This window comes from Microtus ochrogaster, chromosome 2, assembly GCF_000317375.1.
Source record: "Microtus ochrogaster isolate Prairie Vole_2 chromosome 2, MicOch1.0, whole genome shotgun sequence".
NCBI lineage: Eukaryota > Metazoa > Chordata > Mammalia > Rodentia > Cricetidae > Microtus > Microtus ochrogaster.
The window spans coordinates 47,719,921-47,746,924 of NC_022010.1; the positions used below are offsets into that span (position 1 = coordinate 47,719,921).

The 27,004-nt window shown below is 40.4% G+C and overlaps 2 protein-coding genes across 2 annotated transcripts in view; both read left to right on the forward strand.

Annotated features, from left to right (window-relative positions):
* The window catches only part of LOC101990086 (transmembrane protein 45A-like), a 76,265-nt gene extending 72,407 nt beyond the window's left edge, over positions 1–3,858 (forward strand). The window contains exon 6 of the mRNA XM_013352097.2: positions 3,388–3,858. Coding sequence (XP_013207551.1) covers positions 3,388–3,481 — 94 coding nt within the window. The 3' untranslated portion in view covers positions 3,482–3,858. The remainder of the gene's footprint in view (positions 1–3,387) is intronic.
* Positions 3,859–18,282: 14,424 nt separating this feature from the next.
* The window catches only part of Adgrg7 (adhesion G protein-coupled receptor G7), a 57,415-nt gene continuing 48,693 nt past the window's right edge, over positions 18,283–27,004 (forward strand). Inside the window, exon 1 of the mRNA XM_005344953.1 lies at positions 18,283–18,397. Within this exon, the coding sequence (XP_005345010.1) occupies positions 18,283–18,397 (115 nt within the window). The remainder of the gene's footprint in view (positions 18,398–27,004) is intronic.

The window sequence follows — 27,004 nt, forward strand, 5'->3', positions numbered from 1 at the left end:
GAAGGAGCTCAAGGAAGCCTCCTCACAAACTGAAAATTATGTGAGCTCAAAAGATGAGCAAGAAGGAAAGGGGACGATCATGGCTCCTGGGTTGCTTAGTGCCAAAGCCCAGAGGGCTTGACAGATCCCAATTACTGGACATACAGACTGCAGCACTGAATTCTTCAGACTACTTCACTGAGTAAAATACTCTACAATGGCAGTGATGTGTATTTAATGTTCAGTATGGTGGACACCAGCTCCCGAGAACGTCTAATGTGACACAGTCCATATTAATTTCAACTGATTCAAATATAAAACTCTAGATAGTATTGCACACCTTGAAGCTTCTCCAGATCCCTAGAATGTAGTAGCTATTTCTAGGCACCATGGTTTATCGACTTTACTGCAACCAGGTTTGCATCCTCTAGGCATGGGCTCCAGATCAGCCCTTCTCCTCTGAGTTTGATGCTGGAGCAGTCGTAACACGAACTATTGCATTGTCCATCTCCTAGATGTCCCTCGTGGGCTTTGGAGCAGCTCACTTTGCTCTGCAAATGCTTTCTTCTTCCTTCAGGTTGTTTCTGTTCCCCAAAGCATGCGCATCAGCAGGTTGGTAAGGCTGGTTGGGCTACTGAGTCTTCCTCTCCTCCCCTGTTGTTCCAGGCTGACATCTGGGCCTCATCTTCTTAGGGGCTGGGGCGTCTTCAGGAACAGTCGCAGGATGCAAGGACAAACTCAACTTCCTGTCAGCTCCCCTGCAGAGCCAAGAGAAGACTACTGTCTCTTCCTGTTCCAAAAGCCTTCAGATGCCTAATGAATGGCTTGGCCACTTACGGGGCCCTAGAACCAAGAAACGCCAGTTTTACTTTTCACCCTCTCCCAATCCTCACCGCATGTTATTCTAATCTCTTTGACCAGACAGTTCCCTTTACCTGGTATATTCACACTAAAGACCCATCTCTTCTTTGAAACCTTCTATAATTCCTCTAGCCCATATTGATCTGTTTCCTAAGCTCCCAAAGTACTTTGTTTGCACTAGACACTTTAAATATTATCATATATCAATTGAGACATTGACTACTTGCCCCTGTTAGCCCTCCTTGCCAGCTAAATTGTATCCCTATGTGAAAGCAATCTTTTTTGTATTCCATACCGACTGTCACATTAACAGACATATAGTAAGTGCTCAGTTAACATTTATTAGCTGTTTAGTAGATCTCCATTTCAAAGATATTTAAATATAAACTTCATTTGTTTGGAAATTGCATTTTATATGTTTCTTGATTTTCCTTTAATACTGATATTGAAAAGATAAAATCAGGAGTTTAACTTTCCCTGAACTATTGTGATATATATTTAAGCAACAGTTTTAAAATACCACAAAGACTCAGTATTGTCTTTCAGTGAGATCACATGAAAAACTAATTCAGTGCTAACTTTGAGAATGAGGTGGATTGAAAGTCCTTTATTCAGGGTTCGACTATGAGGTGGTTGCTTATCCCCAAGTCATTAAACGTCAGACATTCTATCCGAGTTGTTTGACATAGCACAATAATTGTCACACAAGCACATCTAAGTTATGGAATTCTCCTCCTCCAATCCTTGAAAGATGATGCAAAATGTCCCAGTTTTGCAAAATAGTGGTTCAAGATTGCCACATTCTATTCTCTGCCTGCAGCCTTGATTGTGCAAGCTTGTAGATAAAACCTATCTGTTTGGAAATATTGTTGCATATTTAATGTGTCACACACATATATTTCTGTGGCAAATAACTATTTCGATAGCCGCTGCCTATGAGTAAGGAAGCATTGCTTATTTTCAGATGGGTTTTCCAAGCTGTGAGTCATGTGAGCCATTGTGAAGAACAAAGCAGGGCCTGTTAACACACCAAGCACACAAGTTTCTTGTGTCGGGTCTGCTCTTTTTCACAGTAATTTATGAGAACATGAAGCAAGAGTAGAGACACACCTTGATTTTGATTCCCAAAATTTCCCCCATTTTAGTAACTGGCAATTGTGTCTGGGTATTTTTTTTGTGTTGTTATTATTGGGGCAGGAGTTGTTTTGAGGGGGTTTTATTTTGTTTCTGAGACAGAGTCTCACTATGTGGTCTTGACTGGTCTAGAACTGTCTATGTAGACCAGGGTGGCTTCGAACTCACAGAGATCCGCCTGCCTCTGCCTCCCGAGTGCTGGCTTAAAGGTGTGCACCACAATGCCAGGCTGCAGTTCCTCACCCCAGCTCGTACCCTACCTCACAGAACCATTTCTGCATGTGGGCTACAGATGCCTAGAACCCTATAAAGTGTGAATGTGTCTGAGTTTCATGGCTTACAACACAGCAGCTACAATCCAGAGAGAAAGAACAGGAGGCAGTGGGGGTAACTGGGTCTATGTTAACATTTCATTCCCAGTAAGCAGCCACGAGTCATTCATTTTCCACACGAGTCTTCAGAAATGAACATAGCTGATTAATCCCTTTCATCCTACACAGACTGATGTTGAGCTATGTGGAAAGAATGTGTGGGCTTTTATAAGATCACACAACTATTCTCCAACCCTTAGTCAGCCTTCCAAAGAGGAGGTGGCTTGGAGTGTTCCGAACCTATTAACAAAATCAATAGTCAACAATCGAGGCAAACAACTGAGCAGTTTTTCTTGGCTGTTGAACCAACAGAGGTGGTTGGTTCTGTCCCGTTACCGTTCATTAGACGCGTTAGTGTTAGTTGGCAGGAGCAGAAGAGCGGGCAGCCTCTGTTCATAGATGAGCCACGTGGCCTGTCAGATTGCTCCACATGTCAGAGTTGTGTCAAATGTGTCAGTGTTAGAGGTTAGGATCACTTCTGACTCTGGCTTGGGTTACGCTAACAAATGGGATGGAGTCAGTGCACAGGAGTGACATAGTGTATGAATAGAATGTGCCAGAACTTAATGGAAAGAGAAAGAGAGACGGTAAAAATCAGAATTTAAACAGGCTGAAGAAATTTTTCATAAAGAGAAATTCAACCCAGGCTTGACACATGCCTTCACTTGGTCTGTCACTCTAGGGAAAGGGCATGTGCTTCCTTAAAGGAGATGATGTCTCTTTGCAATCCATAGGTAGTTGTGGGTTTGATGCAGATGTTCCACCAATGTCTCATTTGTCACAGTCAATAGAGTCCCCTGCTGGTTTTATAAACAAACAGTTGTGCACAGTTAAGCAATCTCATAATGCATTTGAGAGACATGTCTTTTCTTTTTACTTAGACATTGCTGTAGTCAATACACCTTTTCAAGTATCTCCAAGTCACATAGAAATCATTTCACTTTGGGGACTGCCTCTATTCATTGTGGTAATAATCTGCATATTGCTGTAAAGTTTTGACCCTTGATATCATGTAACCAGAGATGATTTTCTTCTTCCTCAGGTTAATTAAATCTAGACTTAGGAAGGGCTGCACCTCAGAGGTCGGACTCCTGAAAAATGCTGAACGTGAACACGAATCTGAAGAGGAAGTGTGATTTTGATGGGCACCCATTCTAAATAAGTCTTCTCTTGTTGCATTTGCCTTTGTTCATGGCTTTCTTTCTTGACCTTTGTCTGAAGAACAGCTGTCTGAGGCTGACTCCATGTTGTTTGTATTTCCAGTTTTGATAAAGTGTTGGACTTATAAATGTCTCACTTTCTGACATCTTTGAGAGTACCTTGGGTGATAAATTCAGTTTGCATATTATGCATGCCGTGGTGTTCAAGAGCAATCATTTTTCCAAAGTTATGCATAATTTCATGTTCATATTATGAAAATTATTTGTTTTATTTTCCTGATGGATACCTTAAAGAGTCATAGCCTTGTCATCGCTTGTAATTCATTAAATGTTGCATGTTATTTGTTTATCTTGTGGCCACAATGAAAAAATAAATGAATGCATGCACCTTTGTGAAAAAACCTCAAGTCCTCATTTTTTTATTGACATATATCTCACCTTTGCATGATAACAGAAAAACCTGCACGGACAGAAATCCCTTTCTTTGAGACATTTATCTGGAAAGCTTGATGCAAAAGGTAGACCAGAAGTCTTCCTGTGAGCTTTCTAAAAGTGAATGACGTTAAGATACATGGTTTCAAAGATGTTGGAGACTAGGAAAGGGGCATTGTGGTATTAACATAGCCTAGCATGACTACCATGCCTGTGGTATTAACATAGCCTAGCATGACTACCATGCCTGTGGTATTAACATAGCCTAGCATGACTACCATGCCATTTGCTCTGTTAAACAGATAAAGGATTAAACAACATGCCTCTATACCAGTGGTTCTCAACTTGTGAGTTATGACCCCCAAAAGACCATCAGAAAACATAGATATTTACATTATGATTCATAACAATAGCAAAATTACAGTTAAGAAGTAGCAATGAAAATAATTTTATGATCAGGGTCACCACAACATGAGAAACTGTATTAAGGGTTACAGCAGCAGGAAGGTTGAGAACCACTGCATATAATCCTAGGCTAAAAAGTCAGAGCCTTGTGCCACACAGGCCAAGAATCTCCCAGTGGTGATATATATAAAATTCTCACTCTTAACCCCTCTCCACATCTCTCATAAACCAATGCATCTTCCTCTCTACATTTGGCCATAGTCAAAGGGCCAAAAAGATGACTCTCCGCTCTAAAGCAAGAGGTCAAATTTACTTAATAGACACAGAGACCCTTTCTTAATATCACATTTTATGAATCTCACATGTCAGCAAGTGGAGAACTAACTTCACACAATGTTACACAGAAAGGCTGCTGTGATGGAAGAAGGAAAGGATGCAGGAATCCTGAGAGATGAACTAAATTTGGAGGAAGTGACATGGCCTCTGTGCCCACGCAGCTGAAACACAGACAATGAAACCTGCAAGGTTCCCTGGCATTCTAGAACTCCAACAAACCTAGAAGCTGCCCCATCATATACACAATACAGGGATCCTAAAGAGAGAAGATTATATTCTTCAGGCCCATGAACTGGGAGTATTCATTTTGTTACATAGCTTTTAATATGACAGATGGAAGTGACCAAAGGTGTGTCTTGAGCACTTTGAAGTATGAGGTACCAATGTGTCATGGTCCTCTGGGGATCATGTTCTACCCATGTGTGTCCAGAGTTAAGGGTCTAACAACACACTGTGGCTGTCACATTTGAGTTTCAGATCAACAGGTCAACAGTCAGTGCATAGTTGAGACAGAAGTCACTGATAATCTACGTGCAGAGATCACTACTTCTCCAGGCTCGAACCCAGAGACCTATATAAGTAAGATGTAACTCGGAGTTCTCAAAACATCTGGGTCTTAGACTACTTTGGGGATGTTTTGTACAGCTCCTGAAATAAAACTTTTCTTGAAATTGTATGACTATACTGTTGAGGTTGTGTTTTATGAATACTGTTTTTGGAAAAGCATGAAAAATCTTACTAGATATTTTACTAACTGGGATCTCAAATAGGAAAGTCTTTTATGTATTTCCTTCATCCTGTGCCAGAAAGTCTCAGTCCATTCTTAGAAGCTATAAAGATTTTGGTTTATCAAAAAATCTATTTCAGTAAGTTGTCCAAAATAATGACAAGTATAACAAAAGTATTAAGGGTTTCTACTCTGGACCAGAGGTGAGATGAGGAAAACAGTCTGTCATGTTTATCAACCTGTGGAGTGGATAGAAATGGGGGCATTCATTCACCAGGTGTTTGTTATCCCATTTCCAAAGGCTAGGAAGTGTTCGGTAAGCTAAGAACAGAACGATGCTCAAGCCAGAGTTGTTGTCTCCATCAGACATACATTCCTGGGAGAGAACCAGGCAACAGCAAAGTAAAATGTAAAACTACAAATCAAGGCAATCAGTGATGTGAAAAAAGATAAATCTGGGAAGGAGAACCCAGAATGGGGAGGAGGTGCATCGCTGACATTTCCCAAGGGTCCTTCCCCAAAGGTCTTTTTATGAAGAAAAATGGCACTCATGTTTCATCTTCACGTGAAATTATGGTGTGTATGTTTCCAAAGGATTAGACTGTGCCAGGACAAGACTTCATCAAAGACAGGACAGAGATGGAACCCCCACCCCCTTTACTCCCTGCATTGTCTTAGCTTGTCTCAAACCTGAAGGCTCAGTTTCGAAGTTTTGCTGTATCTCCTTCACTAGTATCTCAGGCTACATCACCATAAACCAGAGAAGAAACCCTTGAAATCAGTTAGCAGAAATGATACACTGGCTGTGCAGACAGAACTGTGAGCGAGGGGAGCTGTTACCTTCGCTGTTGGCAGGGCACCAGCTCTTCCACGCTCTTTCTCATTCCCAATTTCCTCACCCTAGCAATTGCGGCCCTTACTGCATCTTGAAATGGGAGGCCAGATCCTGACTGTACTTTTATTAACCTTGATATCACCCCATCACTATAAAAGATTATCAAGGTGATTACCTTGATATCACCCCCATCACTATAGGAGATTATCAAGGTGCTAATTCTCCTTTGAATTAGGTGAGGCCGCAATTCACTGTATTACAGGAAAAACCAGAAATCAAAGTAAGGACGGATCTCTCCCAAGCACAAGTAAATGATTGCTAGAATTGATAAAAGAAAAGTTAATATATATGGGGAATAGACACCAAAAGTTTGTACTCTGTTAAAGTCAGATAAAGAAAAGAAAAAGAATAGAGGACAGGCATACGAAAATCCGAACTTCCACAAAATCAATGCCAAGGGAAAGGTAGTGTTGCTTTATGTGTAGAGGGATATGTGCCTTCAAGAGTTGTTTAATGGATTGAATAATTAGGCTTCTAGATTCACCTACTTAAAAAAATCTCAAAATTGAGTCCTTTTAAATTAAATGTGAAAACATCTGTTTCTATTTAAGTATTGCATTGGTGAGGATCCAACTTGGAGCCTTTCCCATGCTCAGTAAGGGCAGTAGCCTGAAACTCCCGATCTCTGCTGCTCCAATTTTAAGCACAGAAAAATTTTAACCCCCAAGTTTTAAGTGGTTTACTTTGATACTTAAATAATAGTTTTTTTCTTTAAACCTTCAAATTCATTTGTAGTGACCAACTAAATATTTTACATATCTTTATTTTCACCAACAAATTTTCCTAAGCCTTTATTGTTTTTACAGACCTAGATTGTTAAACTTATTAGTAAAGTTGAAGAAATTTAAGTCTTTCTGAATATTCCAATAGTGTTATGGACCTGGTATGATTTTGTAGAACTATGATCCCAAATTTAGTAATCAATTGTACATCTGTAAACCAGTTATAAATCTGAACAGACAAAATTATTTTAAAATTACAGGCATCTACAATTCTGCATATGTCTTTGGCAATCCTTTAAAACAGGGCACCAGTGTCATGGTTGTCATCCCTTTATTTCTGTTCTTTATTCTATGGCTTTTCTATGCTAAAATGGACTTGTGAAGAAATGAGTTTGCTTATGACCGACAATCACTGTGAGATATTAAAGCCAAAGGTAACAAATGTGCCAGGGCCTTTAACAGTGACTCTCATAGCACATAACCTGAATTCTGTTTGTGCCAAGTATCAACAAATCCTTCACACAGGTTGTGTCCCAACCCTTTGTGTATAGGGAGTGTACTGTCCAGTCCAGTTCTGCAGCCTTTCATGTCACTCGAGATTCTATTATTGCTTAGCCATTAATTTTAGGCCTAAAGGTGACAAGCTTCCCTGGAGAACAGACTATGCAGAAGACCTTTCTCTTTAATCTTACACAGAAGGCAAGAGGAGCTACAATGAGAGCCTGGTCCCAACCCTCATCTCCCACTCTGTGGATGTCAAATGCTCAAGGGGTGATGGTGGGCATAATGTGTTTTACGTGTTAGCTGCTCTGGGATTCTCTGGCAGCCTACAGGAGGACACACACAGAGAGTGTTCTCTCAGAATGTCGCAGTGCACAAAGCACCCGGAATTGCGATAAGTAAGAAACCATCCCAATTATACACACGTGTATCTAAATATGAGATTTAAATGTATCATCTTTGAGGTATAAAGACTTGTGAACTTGGTGTAATCCTGTATTCTCCACATGTACATTTCCTGTCTGATAGGACCACTAACTTCTCATCTATTAAAGTGATATATCTAGATAACTTGTAGTACACTCACCTTTGAATTCTCCAGTGAAGAGGCTGGCTCTCACTAGTTACAGCACTAACTGGCTTGAAGTGGTGTCTATAGACATGTTGAGGGTATATGTGACTTACAGAAGAGAGCCTATAACTAAACAAATATTAAAATGAAAATAATAAATTGGTCCTTATGTTTTTCTTCCCCTCATTTTGAGTCTACTAGCCTGTTATCAAATGTCCTGAAAGGGTGAGGAGGAAGGCTTGACAAATGTCTAGAAGTGGAGGTAAAACCACTCCCTATTTGTGGATTGGGTCTGCGGGCACAATGCATTGAATCCAAAACATACAGGTGATATGTTCATGAAACCAACAGAAGGCCGTAGCAATTTAGGATGGAACAACTTATTCCCTGCTTAGAAATAGCTCCATGTTCCCTTTGTCTCCTAGAGAGAGTCTAAGTTCATTAGCACTACACTCGGAGTTTTGATGCTGAGAGCTAAAATTAAGTTGTCTTAGCCTGATTTGTAATTAGTTGTACAACTGTGCTTTATGTTGGTCTCCAAACCTAACAACTGACCATGTTAATTCCTTATCTGTATTTGATTAACCACCCTCCTGCCATCCACCTCAGGGTAGTTTTGAAGGCTCTTTAAGGCTGTGTTTGCAACATTTCCCCCTGCTACTGCAGACTTCCTTCTCCCATCACTATCTTTAAAGCCCAGAGATTAAGCCAACTGGGTCACATGCTTTGCAACCTCTGTCATTGGAAATAAAATGCTTCTTGTCATGACTCTGTAGGGCTGAAGAAGACCATATTCTTCCCTCTCCACTATTTCAGCTAAGGAATCTTCTGCCCACTGCTACAGTGGAGAGGCCCTATGGGCATAGAAAGGAAGGTGGCCCCTAAAAGCTAATACTCCCTATGGTCCAGAAAACAATATGTGTTATCCGTATTTCCAGTTTGGAAAGTGTGCATTCAGTAAACAAAGAGCAGACATAAGAGAGCAAGAACAAATATTGTCCTATGGACAAAGGCAGCAGCTATATTGCAAAACATCAAGTCAGGTGGCAGCATATGACAAAGACTGTCGGGGTGAGCTGACTGAGAGCAAACAGAGGTGGCATTATTATATCGGGAGCTTATAACAGCCCATGGAAATGCTCTAGGGAAGCTTCATTGAGTTCATTGAGTTCCCAACAGAGAGGTTGTCTTCTCACCAGTGAGCTTCTGTTTGCTCATCTCTGTAGGTTTCTTTAATACCACGGGACGGGACAGACAAGAGCAATCTCTTTTGGAAAGAGTGTCTCCTTTCTGCTGTTCTCAAGGACACAGTTGGGTTTTTGTTTGTTGTTTGTTTAATTTTACTTTTATTGATTCTTTATGGGTTTTACATCATGCATTCTGGTCCCACTTATCTCCCTGTCTCCACGAACGTCCCCTCTGCCCTTGCAACACGCCCAAAGAAAACCAAAGTTAAAAGAAAAAAACAAAACAAAGAAACAAAACAAAAAGAACAATAAAAGAAGACTCTTACCGCAGAAGCTGTAGTAAGGCCCGCTGAGACACAGTTCGCCCTTCAGTCTACCCATCTTTACTTGCGAGTGTTCGTTGCCACAAGTCATAGGTCTGGCTCGAGACCTCTGGTTTCTGCTACACCACCCCACCGATAATGGGCTCTCATTGTGGCTCCTCTCAGAAATCCTGTTGTCGTCCTGTGTCACGGAGATCCTGCTATTTTGGTTGCTCCACCAGTTCACAGATTCGGTGGCTGTTGGGGTGGTCCAGCTCATAGCCCTGGTTCTGGACCTAAGTGGTAGCTGTGCTGTCGGATCATTCGCTTTCCCTCATTGTCACTACCCAGTTGAACTCTCCAGCACAGCTTGGCTAGCTCACCCAGTGCAGCCTACAACAAGGAGTGGGGCCAGTGCTCCTGATCTCCAGTCCTCAGATCGGGGTCCCCTAGCTCATATGGTCAGGGACAACTCCACTGTTATGCTCAGGCAAGGTGCAGAGCCCTGTATCCTGATTGCTTCGCTGGGGGGGGGGCACGTGAGAAGAGCACAATGTTTTAAAATCCTTAGCTGTTTGTCCAGAGTTAAGGGTACCCTAGAACAGGGAGATCTAGAGGATACAAACACGCTGGGACCTGAGACAAGGAAGGGTCCCCCCTCCCTCTGAGCCAGCCTTAAATAAGTCTAAACATCACACGTGGCAATTCACCAACATCCACTAGCCTTTAGGAAAGAACCCCAGAATCAGTGTTGATGATGGTTCAAAAATCTCTCCAGGCTCACAGGAGGAAACATCGTCTAGCACCAGAAGGGGGCGCTCTTCCACTTTCAAGGTTCCTAGTGAATTATGATGGCTGCTACTTCTCAGGGGAACTTGTTTATCTCATTGTATCTGATTCTAAAGGAAAGCCACCAGCTAGCTTCGACTTCTCTGGCGTTTGAACCAGAGGTTCGGGAGAGAGATGGTAAGGACAGCGGTGCTTGGGAAACATCCATCTTTCCACCACATGTTTTTCCACTTCCCACCCCTTCAAAGTCAGGGGCTTAAGAAAGAATTATAAAAATCAATTTCCACTCCAGTGCAAGAAATTGCTTTAATTTTTTGCACATCTGTGTTCTGATGGGTTTACACAACGGGTAAACGAATAAGACCTGAAAGGTGCTACAGAATAGGATCACCAGAGGAAAAGACAAAAGTAATGATGCACCCCTCTAGTGGTAGAGGGTGGGAAAATGCTCATAAGTGGAAATTCCTCCCTAAACCCAAATAAGCCAGTTCACTGAAACAACACCCTCTGTTGCTGTTACTCTTGGTGGCCCACCCGTCTGTTGCTGAAGATACTTTTTGTGACAGGACACGGACGTTTCAAGCTAGTAATGAACTGGAAGTTTCCGCCGTGCTGACTAGCTTTCATGGCACCAGAAGGTGCTAGCAAGCTGATGAGGGAGAAAAGTCCTTAAGAATCTGACCCAAGTCTGCTCCTGTAAACTACTAACAGCTAGCCTGACGGAATATGCCATTAGTGAGATGGTAGCATTAATGTTATGGGGTTAACTGCTTTTATGATTGGATTATGGGCCCATTTCAAAGAGGACGTAATTAATGTGTCATACTATAAACCAGACCAAGAACCTGTAGCTGGGGAGGTCTTACGACCTAAGGGAGGTCCTACCGCTATTATTTTGCTAAGTGACAGTATAAAACCACCTCCTATTTCAATGCGCATGGGTTAGTGCAACTCTTGGCCTTCATCCTAAAACCTTCTTTTTGCAGGGAGAGGCAGTTAATACAAACTCTCAAGAAAAGGTGACTACAGAGTACCCAGTCCTAAATGGCCATCTGTATCACCTTACTGTGCGCCCCCCATCCCCTCGAGTACCTGGTGAAAGCACTGAGAGATAGCCTGAAGGAGTAGGAGGCCAAGGAAGATTATCGTCAATTTAGATGAAGCAGGACCCATGCACTCCTGAACTCACAGTCCTGTGACTGCCTACATAAGACCAACATATGTCAAATCAGAGAAACGTTCCAGTATGGATTTTGGAGACGGGCACACCAGGCCCCACTCCTAGCTGAAGAGCTGTTGACAGTCAATGGCTTCAAGGGGCAAAGACAGTACAGCCCAGGGTAGGGGTTTCCTGTGCTCTATTGAATGGCCCCATACCCATGAGCATATGTGCACCACTAATCCACTAAGTTTGGTTTAGAAAGGGGCATGGAGTTGGTGGGAGACAAGTTGGGGATTCTAGGAGGAGCTGGAGAAGGGAACTAGAGAATGGACATGATTAAAATACTTATACGAAATTCTCAAGAGTTAAATAAAAATATTGCTTAAATATAGAGGTAAAATTTAGACTAATTTTAAAACATATATTAATTTTTAATACAGAAATCCACTGTTATAGATCCAATTGTCTCCCAACTTCTTCTACTTCCTATTTTGAAGACCTAGCCTCTACCCACATACCTCAGAGTGTCACCATATTTTAGAGTATGGTGAAACCTACAGCCACCGGAGAAGGTAATCTTCAGCTCAATATGACAAATGTCCTTATAGAAAGGGAAAATTAAGGGAGATTGAGAAGATAATGTGATCGTAAAGATCTATTTCAGTATGATGTACCTGCAAGTCAAAAATCAAAAAACAGCAACAATTGACAGCAAACACCAGAAACTTGGAGGCAGACAAGGACCAGATAGATCTCTGCCTAGCACCTTCCAAAGGAACACGATTTGTCCTGCACCAAGATCTTCAGTTTCTAGTCTCAAGTGCTTTGAGGCATTAATCTCTGTTCTTTAAGATATTCAACTTATGATATTTCATTAAAGCATCCTGAGAAGTTGATAGATTCCCATTGCTTTAACATTAGTTTTGAACTTAATGATTTAGATGTAAAAAAAGACAAGCATTCATTTGATCTGGGAAATGATATATTGAGGGTATTCAGTAAATATGAAGAATAAAGATACTTACCATCTTTACTACATCCCCCAGATTTTTACCAAACATGAGATGCATCATCTTCCATGCAAAACTTTTTGAAAACTTGGTTTGGATATACATTTATACCGTTTTGTGGTTCCAGCAAGTTGATGTGTTTCCTCAGTCTGTCCTGCTCTCATTAAAACAGCCCTCAGAGAGGTAGTGTTCATACTTGTAGTGAAAATCACCTGTTGATCAGTGATGTCTGCATGCTTTTTGGTACCTTTAATATAGCAGCGGTGGTGGTGTAGATGAGAGATGCCCTTTGTAGGCTCCCATAATTGAATGCATGGTATCCAGCTGGTTGTGAGGAAGTTGTGAAACCTTTGGGAGAGCCTTGCTGGGAGAAGTCCATTGGGGCCAGACTGTGGGCACATAGAGTCTTGCCCAGTACCTGTTAGCTGTTTGCTTTTTGCTGACATTTGTGCGCTCTCAGCTTTCTATAACTGTTCTGTGTCTGAGCCTGTGGCTTGCTGCTCCAACACAATGGATTCTCATCCCTCTGAAACTGTAAGTCAAAATAAAGCTCATTTCTCCTCGTGTTATGTCTTGGTCATGGTCACGCTCTTTCTTATCACAACAACAGAAAGCAAACTAACACAGTTGCTCTCTATCTAAATCATAGATTCCTCCAGTGTCTTTGATTTTCATACTCTTTTTAAGCTTTCTGGGTTCATGGGCCTCTTGTCTTTCAACATGCCTGATATTTATTGCAAAGTATTCCTGGTATTAGTTCTCCAGAGAGCTACAAACAACAGGATAGACAGTGCTTTACAGTTATTTTTATCTCAACATTACCTCCCGAAGGCAGGACAGACACATGACTCAGGAGGTTAACAAAACCTATACAATCCAGGAAGTCAACAAAAATCTCCACAACTCAGGAAGTCAACAAAACCTACACAACTCAGAAAGTTCAGAAGTAGTTGGCTTCATTGTTCATATGCTTGCCTGCTTGACCTGTTATCCTACATGTAACTACTATTGTTTCTGCTGCCCACATCCGTGTGTGGGTGCCCTTGCACCTTACACATGCCCTAGCCAAATCCTCCACACTGCAGATGTCTTCCTCACTCAGCCTCCGACTTGCCTGCTGAGTCATGACCTGGGAAGGGAGTCTTGATCTGCAAACGGTGTCCTATTCTTCCTTTTCTACCTCTGACTCACCACATTTAGTGTCCCACATTGATTGTGGTCGGGGCCGGGACTTTCATGACTTTATCAGGAGGGAGTTTTTAGTTATCCTTCATAACATCCTGACTTCACATCCTGAAAAATCACCTGCATTTATTCTCCAAACAGCTTTTATATCAAAACTTAAGCTGAGGGGGAAGTACATTAACATTCTGTTTCCTAGGTAGCAGCGAGAATAACTTTGGTCACATCCATACCTATGCCTGCTCTGTCGCGTAGACTGAAAAAAAAATCTCTTTCCCAGGAGACCTAAATTACAACAGAAGGTGCAGAACAACATTAGTATATCCTGGCCACTTGCTTTGTCTCACTATCAAAGGCTAGGTGACCACCTTCTGTGTGGAAGGTGCAAATTGAGCCTTGCCAGGTTGCTCAGAATTTTGACTGCCATACCATGCAGGAATATGGCCTGTATAATCCAGCCTCTAGAGATTGTCTCCCCTAATTGACATTGACCTTCCATATTAGTTTGCTCATCCTCAGCACATGAATGACTCCTCACTCTGGTTCGGGCGTGGCAGTTTAAGCTAATTTCCCTTTTATAGATGTTCACACCACTCTACTTATCGTTGACACCCAATCTGAGTCACAGGGCCTCTGACACATGATAAACACTTTCCTTTCTCTTGTTCAGATCAAGTCTTTATGACGAAAATGCATAGGAATGACAGGTCTAATGGCTATTTAAAATATGAAGAGATGGAGGCCTGGATTTTGTGTGATTTCTTTGAGGCCATGAAACAAATTAGTGACAGCATAAAGATAACCCAAGACTCCCTACGTGGCAGCTGTGTAACGACAGAGACCTTGTCCCTCTGTCTTATTACTATCTACATGTTCACCACAATGTATGCTTTGAATAGAAGAAATAAGTCATTTCCCATTTATCTTTTTTCTTCTTTGTCTTCTTGACTTGTGTGCATAGAAAGCAGTGATTGTGTTGGTGACTTTTGAGCCCATGTGAGGGACTCTTTGACCATCAAATTAAAGGAGGAAAGATATGATTTGGTTCAGCTTCTGAAGGAGTCCATGGGATTGTTGTTGTTGTTGCTTGTTTTTTGTTTGTTTGTTTTTGTCCCATGTGTCTTGGGAGAGCATCATAGTAGCAAGAATTTGTAATAGAGGAGTCACTTTGCCTCATGAAAGAGAAGAGAAAGAGAAAAAGAGAGACTGAGGGGAGGGCAGGACAAGATATAGATCTCAGGATATGTTCCTATGACCTACTTCTTCTGGCTAGCCTCTATCTCCTATCAATTTCAGAACCTACCAACCTGGGCACCAACCTTACAATAAACAAACTTTGTTGAATAGATACTTCATCTTCATATCAAAAACATAAGAGTGACTGTTTATACATTTTTCTGTATTTAATGACAATTATTCATGTTTTTATATGAATGCAAATATCTGAGTTTTTACGCCTAGGGTTTTTTCCATCCCACAAATTTCTAGTGTTCCTAGCAAATAAGGGCAACCATATGAGGTTATGATTAGTGCAGCATCCCAGAGTTTCTGTGCATCTGCCAACTGGGAGAAAAAATGCCTCTGCCCCACCAAAATCAGTTTTCCAGCCATTGGGTTCCCTTCCCTTCAAAATGTGTGTAACCTTGCAAGGAAAAAAAAGCCTGTCATCCTGGTAGGGTAACCATGGGCTCCACAATCCATCATTGGAGCCATCCTCTTCAGCAATAGTCACCTTTTCCACACAAAGCAAGGTTTCCATAGCATGTTCTGAAGAATGGCATCTCCGAGAGGGCCTTCCTGAGAAGGGAGTTCTGTAGTTAAGAAACACTGGGAACTTGGCAGGATGCAATGCATTTGCACACACTGGAGACTGCAAGACGTTCCATGTAGAACACCATTTAACTTTGTGTGAGCTGGCGTTGCTCAAGATCCCATAATCACAGAGCTCATCTTGCAGTCGTCTCTCACCTTGTTTCTGCCCTGGGAAAAGCATTGTGTTGTGAAGCTAACGAGGCAAAGACACAAAATGTATGTAGTGCTGTGCTCAACGTATTCTCTTTTTAATAGGTGATAATTCATCTTCTTAGTTACTTATGGAACATTGTTATTTTTAATACTGAAAAAGTAATATATAAGTTATATCAATTGAAAATACAAACATACTATGTGTGCCACAAAAAGGGCATAAAGAATTTTTAAATTTCTTGTGTCTTAGATCTCTTGGATTGCAATGAAGAATTTTTTTATGTACCTTGCTCTAGCCATTTTGGTAGATAGTATAGACATGTAAAAATAGGTATTATAATGTATTCACAACAAACAGATAATGAACATGGATTGGTTTGCTTTTTTTTTTCTTCTGTAGCAGTCTCTAAATTGTTTCATTTTTGTAGGTGCCCACTCCTACAAAGCCAGCTAGGGTACCTGGAATGGGGGTCATTAAAGCCAAAGGAATGTCAGATGAAAGAAACTGAGACAGAAGACACGGAATAGAATCGGGAAGTCTGTTTGGTCATGTCAAAAACAGACAGCCCAGAGTTTATTTCAGGAATTGTTTATATACAAATGCAGAACAAAGCACAGCACAGTCAGTCAGTATCCAACCACAAGATCATTCCTGTCCTTGAGTGAGAAGTCTCCTCTCTAACATGTACTTGCTACTCAGAAGCAGCCTCTCTTTCTGTCTTGATGTTCCTGAGGTTTGGTGTCAGCAGTATTCTTTCTACTGGATAGAGAGTATTTTTCTCATGGGCAAAATGCTCTTTCCCATGGGCTAAACCAGAAATCTCTCACAGCCCTCAAAGTTATTGGAAAAAGCAGAGCAGGCAAGCTTGACCTCATGACTTCCTTAAATCAGAATTGACTCCAAATAGAAACTGAGTCACACATGGGCTCCCACACATTTTGTGACATATTAATGAGTTTTCATGAAGTTCTAGGATGAAGTAAAATTAAGACTTTATATTACTATTCCCCCAGAGTTGTACTTTAGAAAGTATTATTGAGAATTAGGGGATAATACATAATTTTGAGTTGTAAATAGATAATCAGTTTAGATGTAAAATTTATTTAATATTTTTAGAAGAGTATTCTGTGGAAATTACACTTGTTATCTTTAATAGTTGTGGTCTGTCTTGTCAGAAATGACTGCCTTTTTCCTCACCCCAAGAGAATATGATTGCTTTGAGGACTTGTCCCTGCCTGTGACAGTACTGACATGTTGACAGCTCTTAATCATCTTGGGTCTAAATTAATGGAAGGCCCATTGGAGCATTGATTCATCCACCAGAAGCAGAGCTTCAATGGCGTGAGTGTAATGATCTGTCTGTCTACTCATTAATGACTTCATTTGAGACTAGAGAGGGCCAGGGGAGAGGAATGCCAGATCCCAAGAGTCACAGCTGCAGCTGCGTAGAAGCTTGCGCATGGTTCCGATAGAAGATTTCTTTCCTGAGAAATATATATATATATAATATGAACAATGTGGCTTAAATAACAGAAATGTATTGTTCCTTGTGTGTGGTGACTCCCCACCATAAAATTATTTTCATTGCTACTCCAAACTGCAATTTTGCCACTGTTATGAATCATCCTGTAAATATCTGATATGCAGGGTATCTGATATGTGACCCCCTGTGAAAGGGTCATTTGACCTCCATAGAGGTCATAATCCATTGTTTAAACAAAGATGTCATTATAATTGATTCTGTCCTAGGACTCTGAAGGGAGGCTCTGCTCCAACCCTTTCTCTGTAGCCTTTCTTTGCAGTTGGTTGTCTTACCCCTGTGTCTCTTTATAAATTGTCCTTCTGTGCACATCTACATCCAAATCTCTTTTAAAGACAACAACTATGTTAGAACAAGGCCCACTCTATTGACCTCGATTCAAATCAATTACTTCCCCACATTTGCTTGGAGTTAAGACTCCAACACAAAAATTAACCCTTAATAGAGGGGTTGTAATTCCAGGTTTTAGTGCTTTTCATAATCCTCCTCATGTCAGCAAGCTCACTCCCCACTTGCAGCTCTTAGCATGTAGGCTCCTTCAGGAAATGCAAGCAGTGAGATCAGATGTGGCTACTGCGCTTTATTGTCTCATTTGATAACGTTCTTCATTACTCCAGGAAGATGTGTGAATATCCTGAAACACCTGGCTGAGTTGTAGCCAACCAGAGCGGTCCATTGCCTTCCTGACTTCCTCCTTGGCTTCTCTTTGCTGGCCTCCTTCCTTCACGGTCCTTCTTGTCTGGAGATTCACCCTTTGACCCCCTAGGCTAATCCCTCCCCTTCTTTATTGCCTGGGTTGGTTTCCTTTTCTGAGAACCCTGGTCACTTGATCTCTCTCGTTGAAGAATGAGCACACTGCAAGCAAAAACACACCTTCTATTCGGTGATTCCAACTACATTGTGCTGAATTAACTTCAAAACTCTCCAAACATGAGAACACCTGCCAAACAGATCCCTGAAAGGAAGGATTCTTTTCATGTTTTATAGCCATCTCTGATTACATTTCTTCACAAAAGGAGAAACCAGCTGATTTATCCAGAGTGGTGCAACATGCGTTCCTGTCATTCTTGCAATGTCCGGGTGCTGGTGGCTGTTGTGTGTGGGCTGCTGACTGGCGTCGTTTTGGGCCTGGGCATCTGGAGGTTGGCAATAAGGATCAACAGAGGTAATGTCACTCACTCTGTTATCGTTTGCTGGGTGGGTAGGGGGCTTGAACCTATGACTCTGTCATATGATGTACTACTGCTAGAGCGGACCTTATCCGGGCAATGGGGCTTTCCACAGTGCCTCTTATGAAGCATAAGACAGCAGCTGGTTCATGGCTAGTGGGTAGCTCTATGAATAAAAATATGCGTGCGGGCAAATAAGCAGGATGAAGAATGAGTTTTGAGTTGTTTTCTTTGTGCTATTTTAATTCCTGAGTTGACAGAATGAGTAATAATAGAAATAATTACAATGTCTATTTGGGTTTACTTAGCTAAGTCCTAGAAAGGTAAATAGTTATGAGCACAGACTCCCAAGCAACCATGTACAACTATGTAGCAACTATGTACAACCATGTAGAAATTCATCTCAAGAAGAAACTTTAGAGATGTTAGCATAGTTGGGTGTAAAATGATGGTGCTAAAACAAAGCCCTTGGGAACTCAAAAGTACACTCCCAATGATTCTGATGCTGCCCCCTTTGGCCTCTGGAGAGGCACGATAAAGCCGTGGCTCTCAACCTGGGAATCGCAACATCTTTGTAAGTTGGATGACACTTTCACAGGGGTCACCTAAGACCACTGAAAAACACAGATATGTACATTACAATTCATAAAAGTAGCAAAATCAGTTATGAAGTAGCAACAAAAATGTTAATAATTTTGTGATTGGGGTCAGTCACCACAACATGAGGAACTAGAGTAAAGGGTCGGAGCGTTAAGAGGGTTGAGACCCACTGCTATAAAGGGATTGAAACTTGGCCTGTGGAACATGTGAAACTGAATATATCAGTACTTAATATCAGTAAGGGGGAACGGTGCGCCCTCACGGAAGGCAGGAACCGCTGCCCAGTGGTGCCAGCCTGCAGGGTGCTGAGCTGATAGCAATGGTCGATATTGGCTGCCGCTGGAGAGGTAGCCTGGAATGCAGCCGTCTCTAGTCCACCACAAAGACTCGGATTCAGAGAACACAGTGTGGGAAGCATCCAAAGAACTATAGTAAGAAGTGGGGGTGACAAAAGAAGAAAGTTAAGATTGTAAGGTTGGTAAAATCGTTACATTCAGTTTGAAGAAAACCATAAGGAGTCTTTTTTACTGTTAAAATTATTAAATGTGTAAGCTCTCTTTTAAAGGATATGTTTTTGAAAAATTTCTTCCTTCTTGCTGTATTCATAAAGGCATCTATTTTTAAAGGAAAACTTGTGGCTTTTAAGTGACATAGTTCAATCAGACTATCGCATGGACAAAGTACAAAACCAGCATGAGGAACAGCACGGAGCAGAGGACAGAAACTGAGCGATAGTCGGAGGCTTAGGGAGAGCTTTAGCCGTGTGCACACACCTCTGAACTGCTGGAGGTCTAAGGCCTCTGAAGGAAATAGAAGAGGCAATAAAAGCTCTTTTTCTCAGAGGACTAATGTGCCAGTGCCTCAGAAAGACTAGCTTTGCCCTGGGTGTTAGTTTTTCAGTTGGAAATGCTATTATATTGGAAATTTGATTTCATCACATGAATTTTGAGAGGATGTGTTCAGCCCATCACACGGAAGAAGAATTGTCAAATAGTTGTTTTGAGAAATTACACAACAAAACTACCAAATCCTCATGCTTTCCTTTAAAAGTAGTAAGAGAAATGCAAGTTTGGATGTTTAAAAAGAGATGTTTTCGTTTCCTGCTGCTGTTTGAAGCCATGTGGCATATGACCATTGGACCCTAGGCTGCATTAAGACCTCTCCAATTACACATAGCCTCTGTTTACCTGTATGACCAGTAATCCCACAGGGTGCACTTCTGTTGGAAGAAATCTGTGTACTTCCAGAATCCCGGTCCTTTCACAGTGAGTGTTCATAAAAAATGTCTAATGTATTTTCAGAAATGTAGATGTAAGAGATCTACCTTTGTTGGTCTCATGCTTCTCATAGTAAGGGGCTTGCAATGGAAGAAGCAGTGTGGCTTTGAGTCCCATCACACTTGATAAGAAAAGTCAAATATAAATGTAGATTTCATTGCATTGTGCTCCTTTGACACTTACCAGTTTGAGCTAAATATACATAAATATACCCGGATGTTCACAACACAGTGGTGAGAGGGTGCTTTCTTTAATTTGTATTGATCAGAAGACATCTCAACCTCAATACACCATGGTGACACCTTATTTAACTGTTTCTTTCAGTTCTGCCTCTAAGATCTCCCTACTTTCTGTTCCTTTCCTACACCAGCCGTAACCTTCCTTCCCCACCATAGGACAGACTTGTTCCTCGGCTTATCAAGGGCCTCAGAAGGTTTATATAGTCCCAAACCCGAGGTCATATTTTATGGCACTCATAATTCTCACTCAGTAGAAAATGTATGTTATCAGGAAAAGTCACGATGAGTTTATTGCTGCTCAGAAACTAGTCTGCCTACAGACACTTGTCTTTCTTCTCTTTACTCAGTTTAGTACTTCCCACAGAATACATCTACACAGTAATAAATCTAACTCCTGCAACGGATCCTGGAACACTAGGGCCATTTTAGTGTTAATGGAAGAAAGTATGTGGAGGTGACGAGGGTGGTGTCCAATTTCAATTCTTCACTTCCAAATTTCTCTCCTATTCCTTCTTCCCCCTTCCTGTTTCTGCACCTGTCCACACACTAAATATTTTTAACACAAAATTATCTATGGAAAGGGAGGGAGTCTTGCTCTAAGGATAAGCTTTGTTGTGCAAGTGACAGAGGGACAATGATAAGGATTATTGTGATTTAAGAATCAGTGATGTAGCCGGGCGCTGGTGGTACACACCTTTAATCCCAGCACTCAGGAGGCAGAGGCAGGTGGATCTCTGTGAGCTTGAGGCCAGCCTGGTCTACATGAGCTAGCTCCAGGACAGGCCCAAAGCTACACAGAGGAACCCTGTCTCAAAAAAGAAAAAAGAATCAGTGATGTTTACAGATCACATATCAAAAGTCATTATCTTAAACTAAGAAGCTGGATTCTTGGCTTAGTGGATTATCCCTGGGTTTTTCGGTGTTAGATTTTTAGGGATATGACCAGTACTCTGGGCCAGACTCTAGTGACAAGCTGTTAAAGATCCTTCCAGAATACAGTGGCTAGGACTATTTTTGTGAGTGAGTAAGGAGAGAGCCCTAAAGCAAAGCTGTCTTACATCATGGCTGCTTAGTAACTGAGTGACTGGGCACATTTATCAATATTTCTGTGCCTCAGTTTCTCCTCCTCTTGTAAGAATGATGATAAATTCTGCCTCTTGGGGCTATTTTGAAAATTAAATAAATCAATGCATTTGAAGATTCAAGACTTTATTTTTTTTTCTTCTAAGCACTCAGAACACCTGGGCAACTATTTTCTAATTTATGAAGTTTTAGGTCATCCAGTACTCACTCCTTGACAGGATACCATTGACCCACATCGGACCTTTGGATTGAGACTCAAGTTATTGCACAAACAGTCAACAATAGGTTTAATCATTAAGTTAAATTGGCTAGCTGAAAAGAGAAACAGAAAGTGTTTCAGGAACTTCCATACAATATTTGCTTTTCAATATTTATGCTAAGTCATTAGTAAAAGACAGTTTATTAAAACATTAATTATATTTACTGAAAGTGTTAACCATATAGTTAATATTGAACAACTTTTATCTTAACAAAATATATACTTTATTTTATTTGCGTACACTATTCTTCCTTCCTTTCCTCTTTCTCTTTCTTTCTCTGACCCATAGAATATGATGGCCAGCCTAATGTCTCCTTTTTGCAACCACAACTGTGAAAATATTTATATGAACAACTTCATCCTTCCGAGTTTACCTTTTATAGCTATGATAGAGCCTGAAAGTAGCTGGTGCTACTTTGGGTGACTTTTTGTGTGATTTAGGTACTTTAGAGGCTAAGAGTCTGAAGAGGGTAGAACACAGAGTTAAATATACCATTACAACAGAGAGTGGGTAGTCCAGCTTCAGCTAGATGTCCTTAACTAGAACTCAAGTGACAGAGAAGCCATTCAGCAAACACTTATTAACTTCCTATTCATTAACAACGTTCTAAGATCTAGAGATACAAGCTATGACCTTCACTCAATATACTCCTTAACTAGAAGACTTGTAATTAAAAGGCAGAATGACTAGGCATGGATAGATGCTTCTTCTTGCTTATTAAATCATAACTAAATGTTCCAACACACCAACAGGCTTCTGTACTTAAAGGGAAATCCCAGGAGACTGAAACACTGTAAAGAGTTGATACCATAACAATGAGTAGGCACTGTCGTAAACTCTCGAGGTTAAGGGTTTGGTGTGTCTATGGGTACAGAAGGTATGGTGGTAGACTGTGTAATGAGGAAGTTGGACCCAAGCCACTAGTGTGACACTTGAAGCCTTTAGGAGTCATATCAGCCATAACAAGGAGTTTAGAAGGTTTCTGTTCTCTATGCCACAGAAACATTAGATAACTCTTATCACCTACATTTTCTGTTGTGGTGGATTTGAGACTGGGTTTACCTAGGCTGGGATAACCTTGAACTCCTGATCCTCCTGTGGGCTTGAGCTGAAGGTGGGATTCTAGACTTCTGTTTAGCTTACCTTCTGAAAACTGCTTCTGTCTCTGCTTCTGTGCCAACACTGAAACCGTGTGCAGCTTAGTTCTCTACAATACCTGTCTCACCTGCCCCTCCCCCACGCCTGCATTTTCTGTGATCCTTTCATTTTCCTCCATAGATGGCTGAAGATTCCTTTTATTACTTTTTTATTCTCTTTTTTTGGATACAATCTGTCTTTACTTATTCTGACTCATTGTCACCAGCTCACAGACTCTACATTAACATCTTAGGAAGAGATCATTTGTGCTTTAGAAATTAAGAAACAGCAAATTCTAGAACAAGTATTTTTGGTGATAATATTTTTTTTAATTAATGGAATTAAAATCAAAGAAATGAAAGCAAACGATAGTTAAATGAATTATTTGAAATGATGAACTTAAGCAAATAAATGTTTAGAATGATTAATAAATAAAAACTAGTAATTCAACAATATATAAAGAAAGAAAGGCACTCCAATACACAGAAGTGGGATTTAAACAAAACCATAAGCAAATATCATAGAAAATTTTGCCTTGAAAATATATAAGCTGAGTCAAATGAAATAGTCTCCATATGAACAAATAAATGAAGAAAGAACTAGTTCCCCCAAAAGCTGTCATGTGACCTCCCTGTACATTCATACATGTGCACACACACATTAAACCTACAATGTGTCATTTAAATTTTTGAATAATTGAATAAGCAGCTTTTAAAAGCCCTGTATGAAAATGTCACTGGTTGTACTGTAAAATATGACAGGAAGGAAGAATATTACAGAATTGTTTTGAAGTCTTACATACACACTTCAGTGAACTGTGATCTTCATAAAATATCTAAAAATTCATTACTGTTCCAAAGACCACGGAGATTTTCTTCTATTAGTTTTATTCAACATACACTGGGTGTATGATCTGCTTTCATATAACTTTTGAAAGCTGGAAATGTGTATCTAGATCCATTTGTTTATGTCTTTGTTTCTAGATGTCCTGCAACATCTGCTGGAAAATTAGCTTTTCTCCTCTGAGCACAATGCTTCTTTCTCAAACAACACCTGGCTGACCTTGAATGGGCTGTGAATGATTGTATTTCATTCCAGAGGTTCACTTATTTATGCTACTGGGATGTGAAGTGCCCTTTCCTGAAAGCGTGTTTCTCTAGTGACTAAATGCACAGCATTTCCTTGTGCTAATGACAGTCTCTATGACTTCTTTTACGAGTGTCTCTTCAACTCCAGCCCATGAAAAATAAAAACTGTGTGGTTTGCACTCTTGTTATGGATATATATTCTTTAAAAAATTACAATTCTAACATACAATTTAACTTGCAATTCTAATTTACATATACTATATACTCTCTGTTACACACACATTATTTTCAAGTCTGTGACTATCATTTTTATTTTCTGAAAATACATTTTAATGAGCAGACCTTTTTAATTTAGATTAAATGCAGTTTATATATTAATTTATATATTATATTTATATATAATATTTATATTAAATGCACTGTATGTATTTTCAAAGGTAAAGTTTTCTATGGTATTTCCTTATGAGTTTGCTTAAATCCCACTTCTGTGCATTGGAGTGTCTTTCTTTCTTTGTATATTGCTGAATTACTAGTTTTTCTTTTATTAATCATTCTAAAAATTTATTTGCTTAAGTTCATCAATATAAAAAATTTTAAATTACACATTGTGGTTTTACTAAGTGTGTGTATGCGTGTGCGCGTGCGTATGTGTGTGTATGTGGAGGTCAGACGACAGCTTGTGGTGAAAGCCAGTTCTTCCTACTCATTCATTTCTACACTTTACATTTAATGCTATTTTGCCCTTCAAAAGTAGTTGCATGCTCCACGTTGCGACACAACCCTCTACATTCTATTTTTAAAGCATTATGGCTTTAGCTTTGTTTTCAGTGAGTGATCCATATTAAATTCAGTTTTAAGAGGGATAGATTCACTTAGTCCAGAACATTTCCATTTGTAAAAAAAGAAAATGAAAATCAACAACTTTCTCAGTTAGTAGTTTTAGCAAGTGTGTGAAAGATCAACAGGTCATTTCTGAATTATCTTTTTGGCTTTTGAATTTATATGTGATTCTGGGGCCAAGTCCCGGCATTGTACACTGGGCAAATGTTTACCACCAAACATCATCGGCCCTGATTTATCTATCTTTGAACTTTTTATTTCATTGATATCTTTGTCTTTATGTTAATTCTACCCAACCATTATCGGTGTGACTTAGTCCAACGTAAAACTAGTAATGAAAGTATTAAGACATGTTCATCTTCCAAAACCTTGTTCTTCTTTTTACCTTTTCCATTTCCCAAAAAAAATAAAACCAATTCATAAATCCCCACAGAAAAGAAATAGCTGTAAATATTTTTATCCATGTGCTTATATGTATATCTCTGTGTATTTACCTAAGTGTACATGTGCCACTACATATATGCAGATGGTCATACAGAAAAGAATAGGGTGTTTGATCCCCGGAATCTATAGGCAGTTGTGAGCTGCCTGAAGTAGGTGCTCAGAAGAAAACTTGGGTCCTATAAAAGAACAGTATGTTCTTTTTTTTTTTTTTCTGAACGTGCCCGATCTCGTCTGATCTCAGAAGCTAAGCAGGGTCGGGCCTGGTTAGTACTTGGATAGGAGTATGTTCTTTTAATCAACCACTTAGCCATCTTTCCAGCCCCTTTGATTTAGATTTTGGCTATCATTTGGAGAAGAAAGGACAGCTTAGCTAATGAGGCTTTCACCTCTTTATTTATATCTTCATTTATTTAGTTATTTAAATTTTCTCTTAATAATGAAGTCTTACCAATATCTTCTTAGTTCCAATAGTTTGATGAGTTTATGGTAATATAAATGTAAAGTATTTTCTAATTATTTATTGCTAACATGTATAATAAATATTTTTGCATCATACAATCTTTCTTTTTTTAAACCAACCTTTCATTCCTGGGATAAATCTTACTTGGTCATGTGGTATCTGTTTTATTTGTTGCTCAATTTGATTTGTGACTGCTTTAAAAGCGCATGCTCGCTAGTTTGATGGCAACTTAACATAGACCATGCCTCTGTAAGATAGGGCTGTAGGCAAGCCTGTAGGGCATTTTCTTAATTAGTTACTGATGGAGGAGGGCCCACCCCGCGGTAGGTGCCTACAGCCTTGGACTCTTGATCCTGGGTTCTATAAGAAATCAGGCTGAGTAAACCATGAGGAACAGACCAGATAGCAGCACTTCTCTGTAGCTTCTACATCAGCTCCCGCCTCCAGGTTCCTGCTCTGAGTCGCTGCCCTCGCTGCTTATGATGATAAATTGTTGTCTTTGGTCATAGTGTTTCGTCAGAGCAATGGTGACCCTAACTATGGTAGAACTTGGTACCAGGTTAGTGGGGTATTGCTGTGACAGGCCAGGCCATGCTGTTTCTGGGGGACTATGGGAGGAGTTTGGACATTTAAGCTAGAAAAGCCATTGGGTGTTCAAAGCTTGGAGAGCTGTTCTGTGGGAGCTTGGAAGAAAAGAGTGTCGAAAGAAACGCAGATGATGGAGGACCAGGTTGGAAAGTCCCAGAGAGAAATCCGAGATTCCCTTAAAGACTCTGTAGAGGCTGCTGTATACTCTGAGTTAAGAATCTGTGGTTCTAGTTATCTGGGGCTGGAGAATCAGTTGTGCTTAACAAGATTCCAGAAGCATTAAAGAGAAAACTTTGCTGGGATAGTCAAGTCTAGACAGTGGACCTGAGAGAAATTAGTGGTGTGTGAAAAGAGACCAGGTGAAATATTCAGGTGAGTCAGAGCAGAAACTGTGTTCCAGAAGTGGCCAAAGTTGCACCTCACGCTGGTATCCAAACTTGGTCATGTAGAAGAATCCCCCAGGTGGTACTGGCTTTAAAGGCATGAAAGGGGTCATGGAGAGCTGAGGCTTGGCACTGTCAGAGGCCAGGAGAGGACTTTGGTGAAGGTACAAATGCCTCAGTGGCATTTGAAGGCCCAGGACTGAG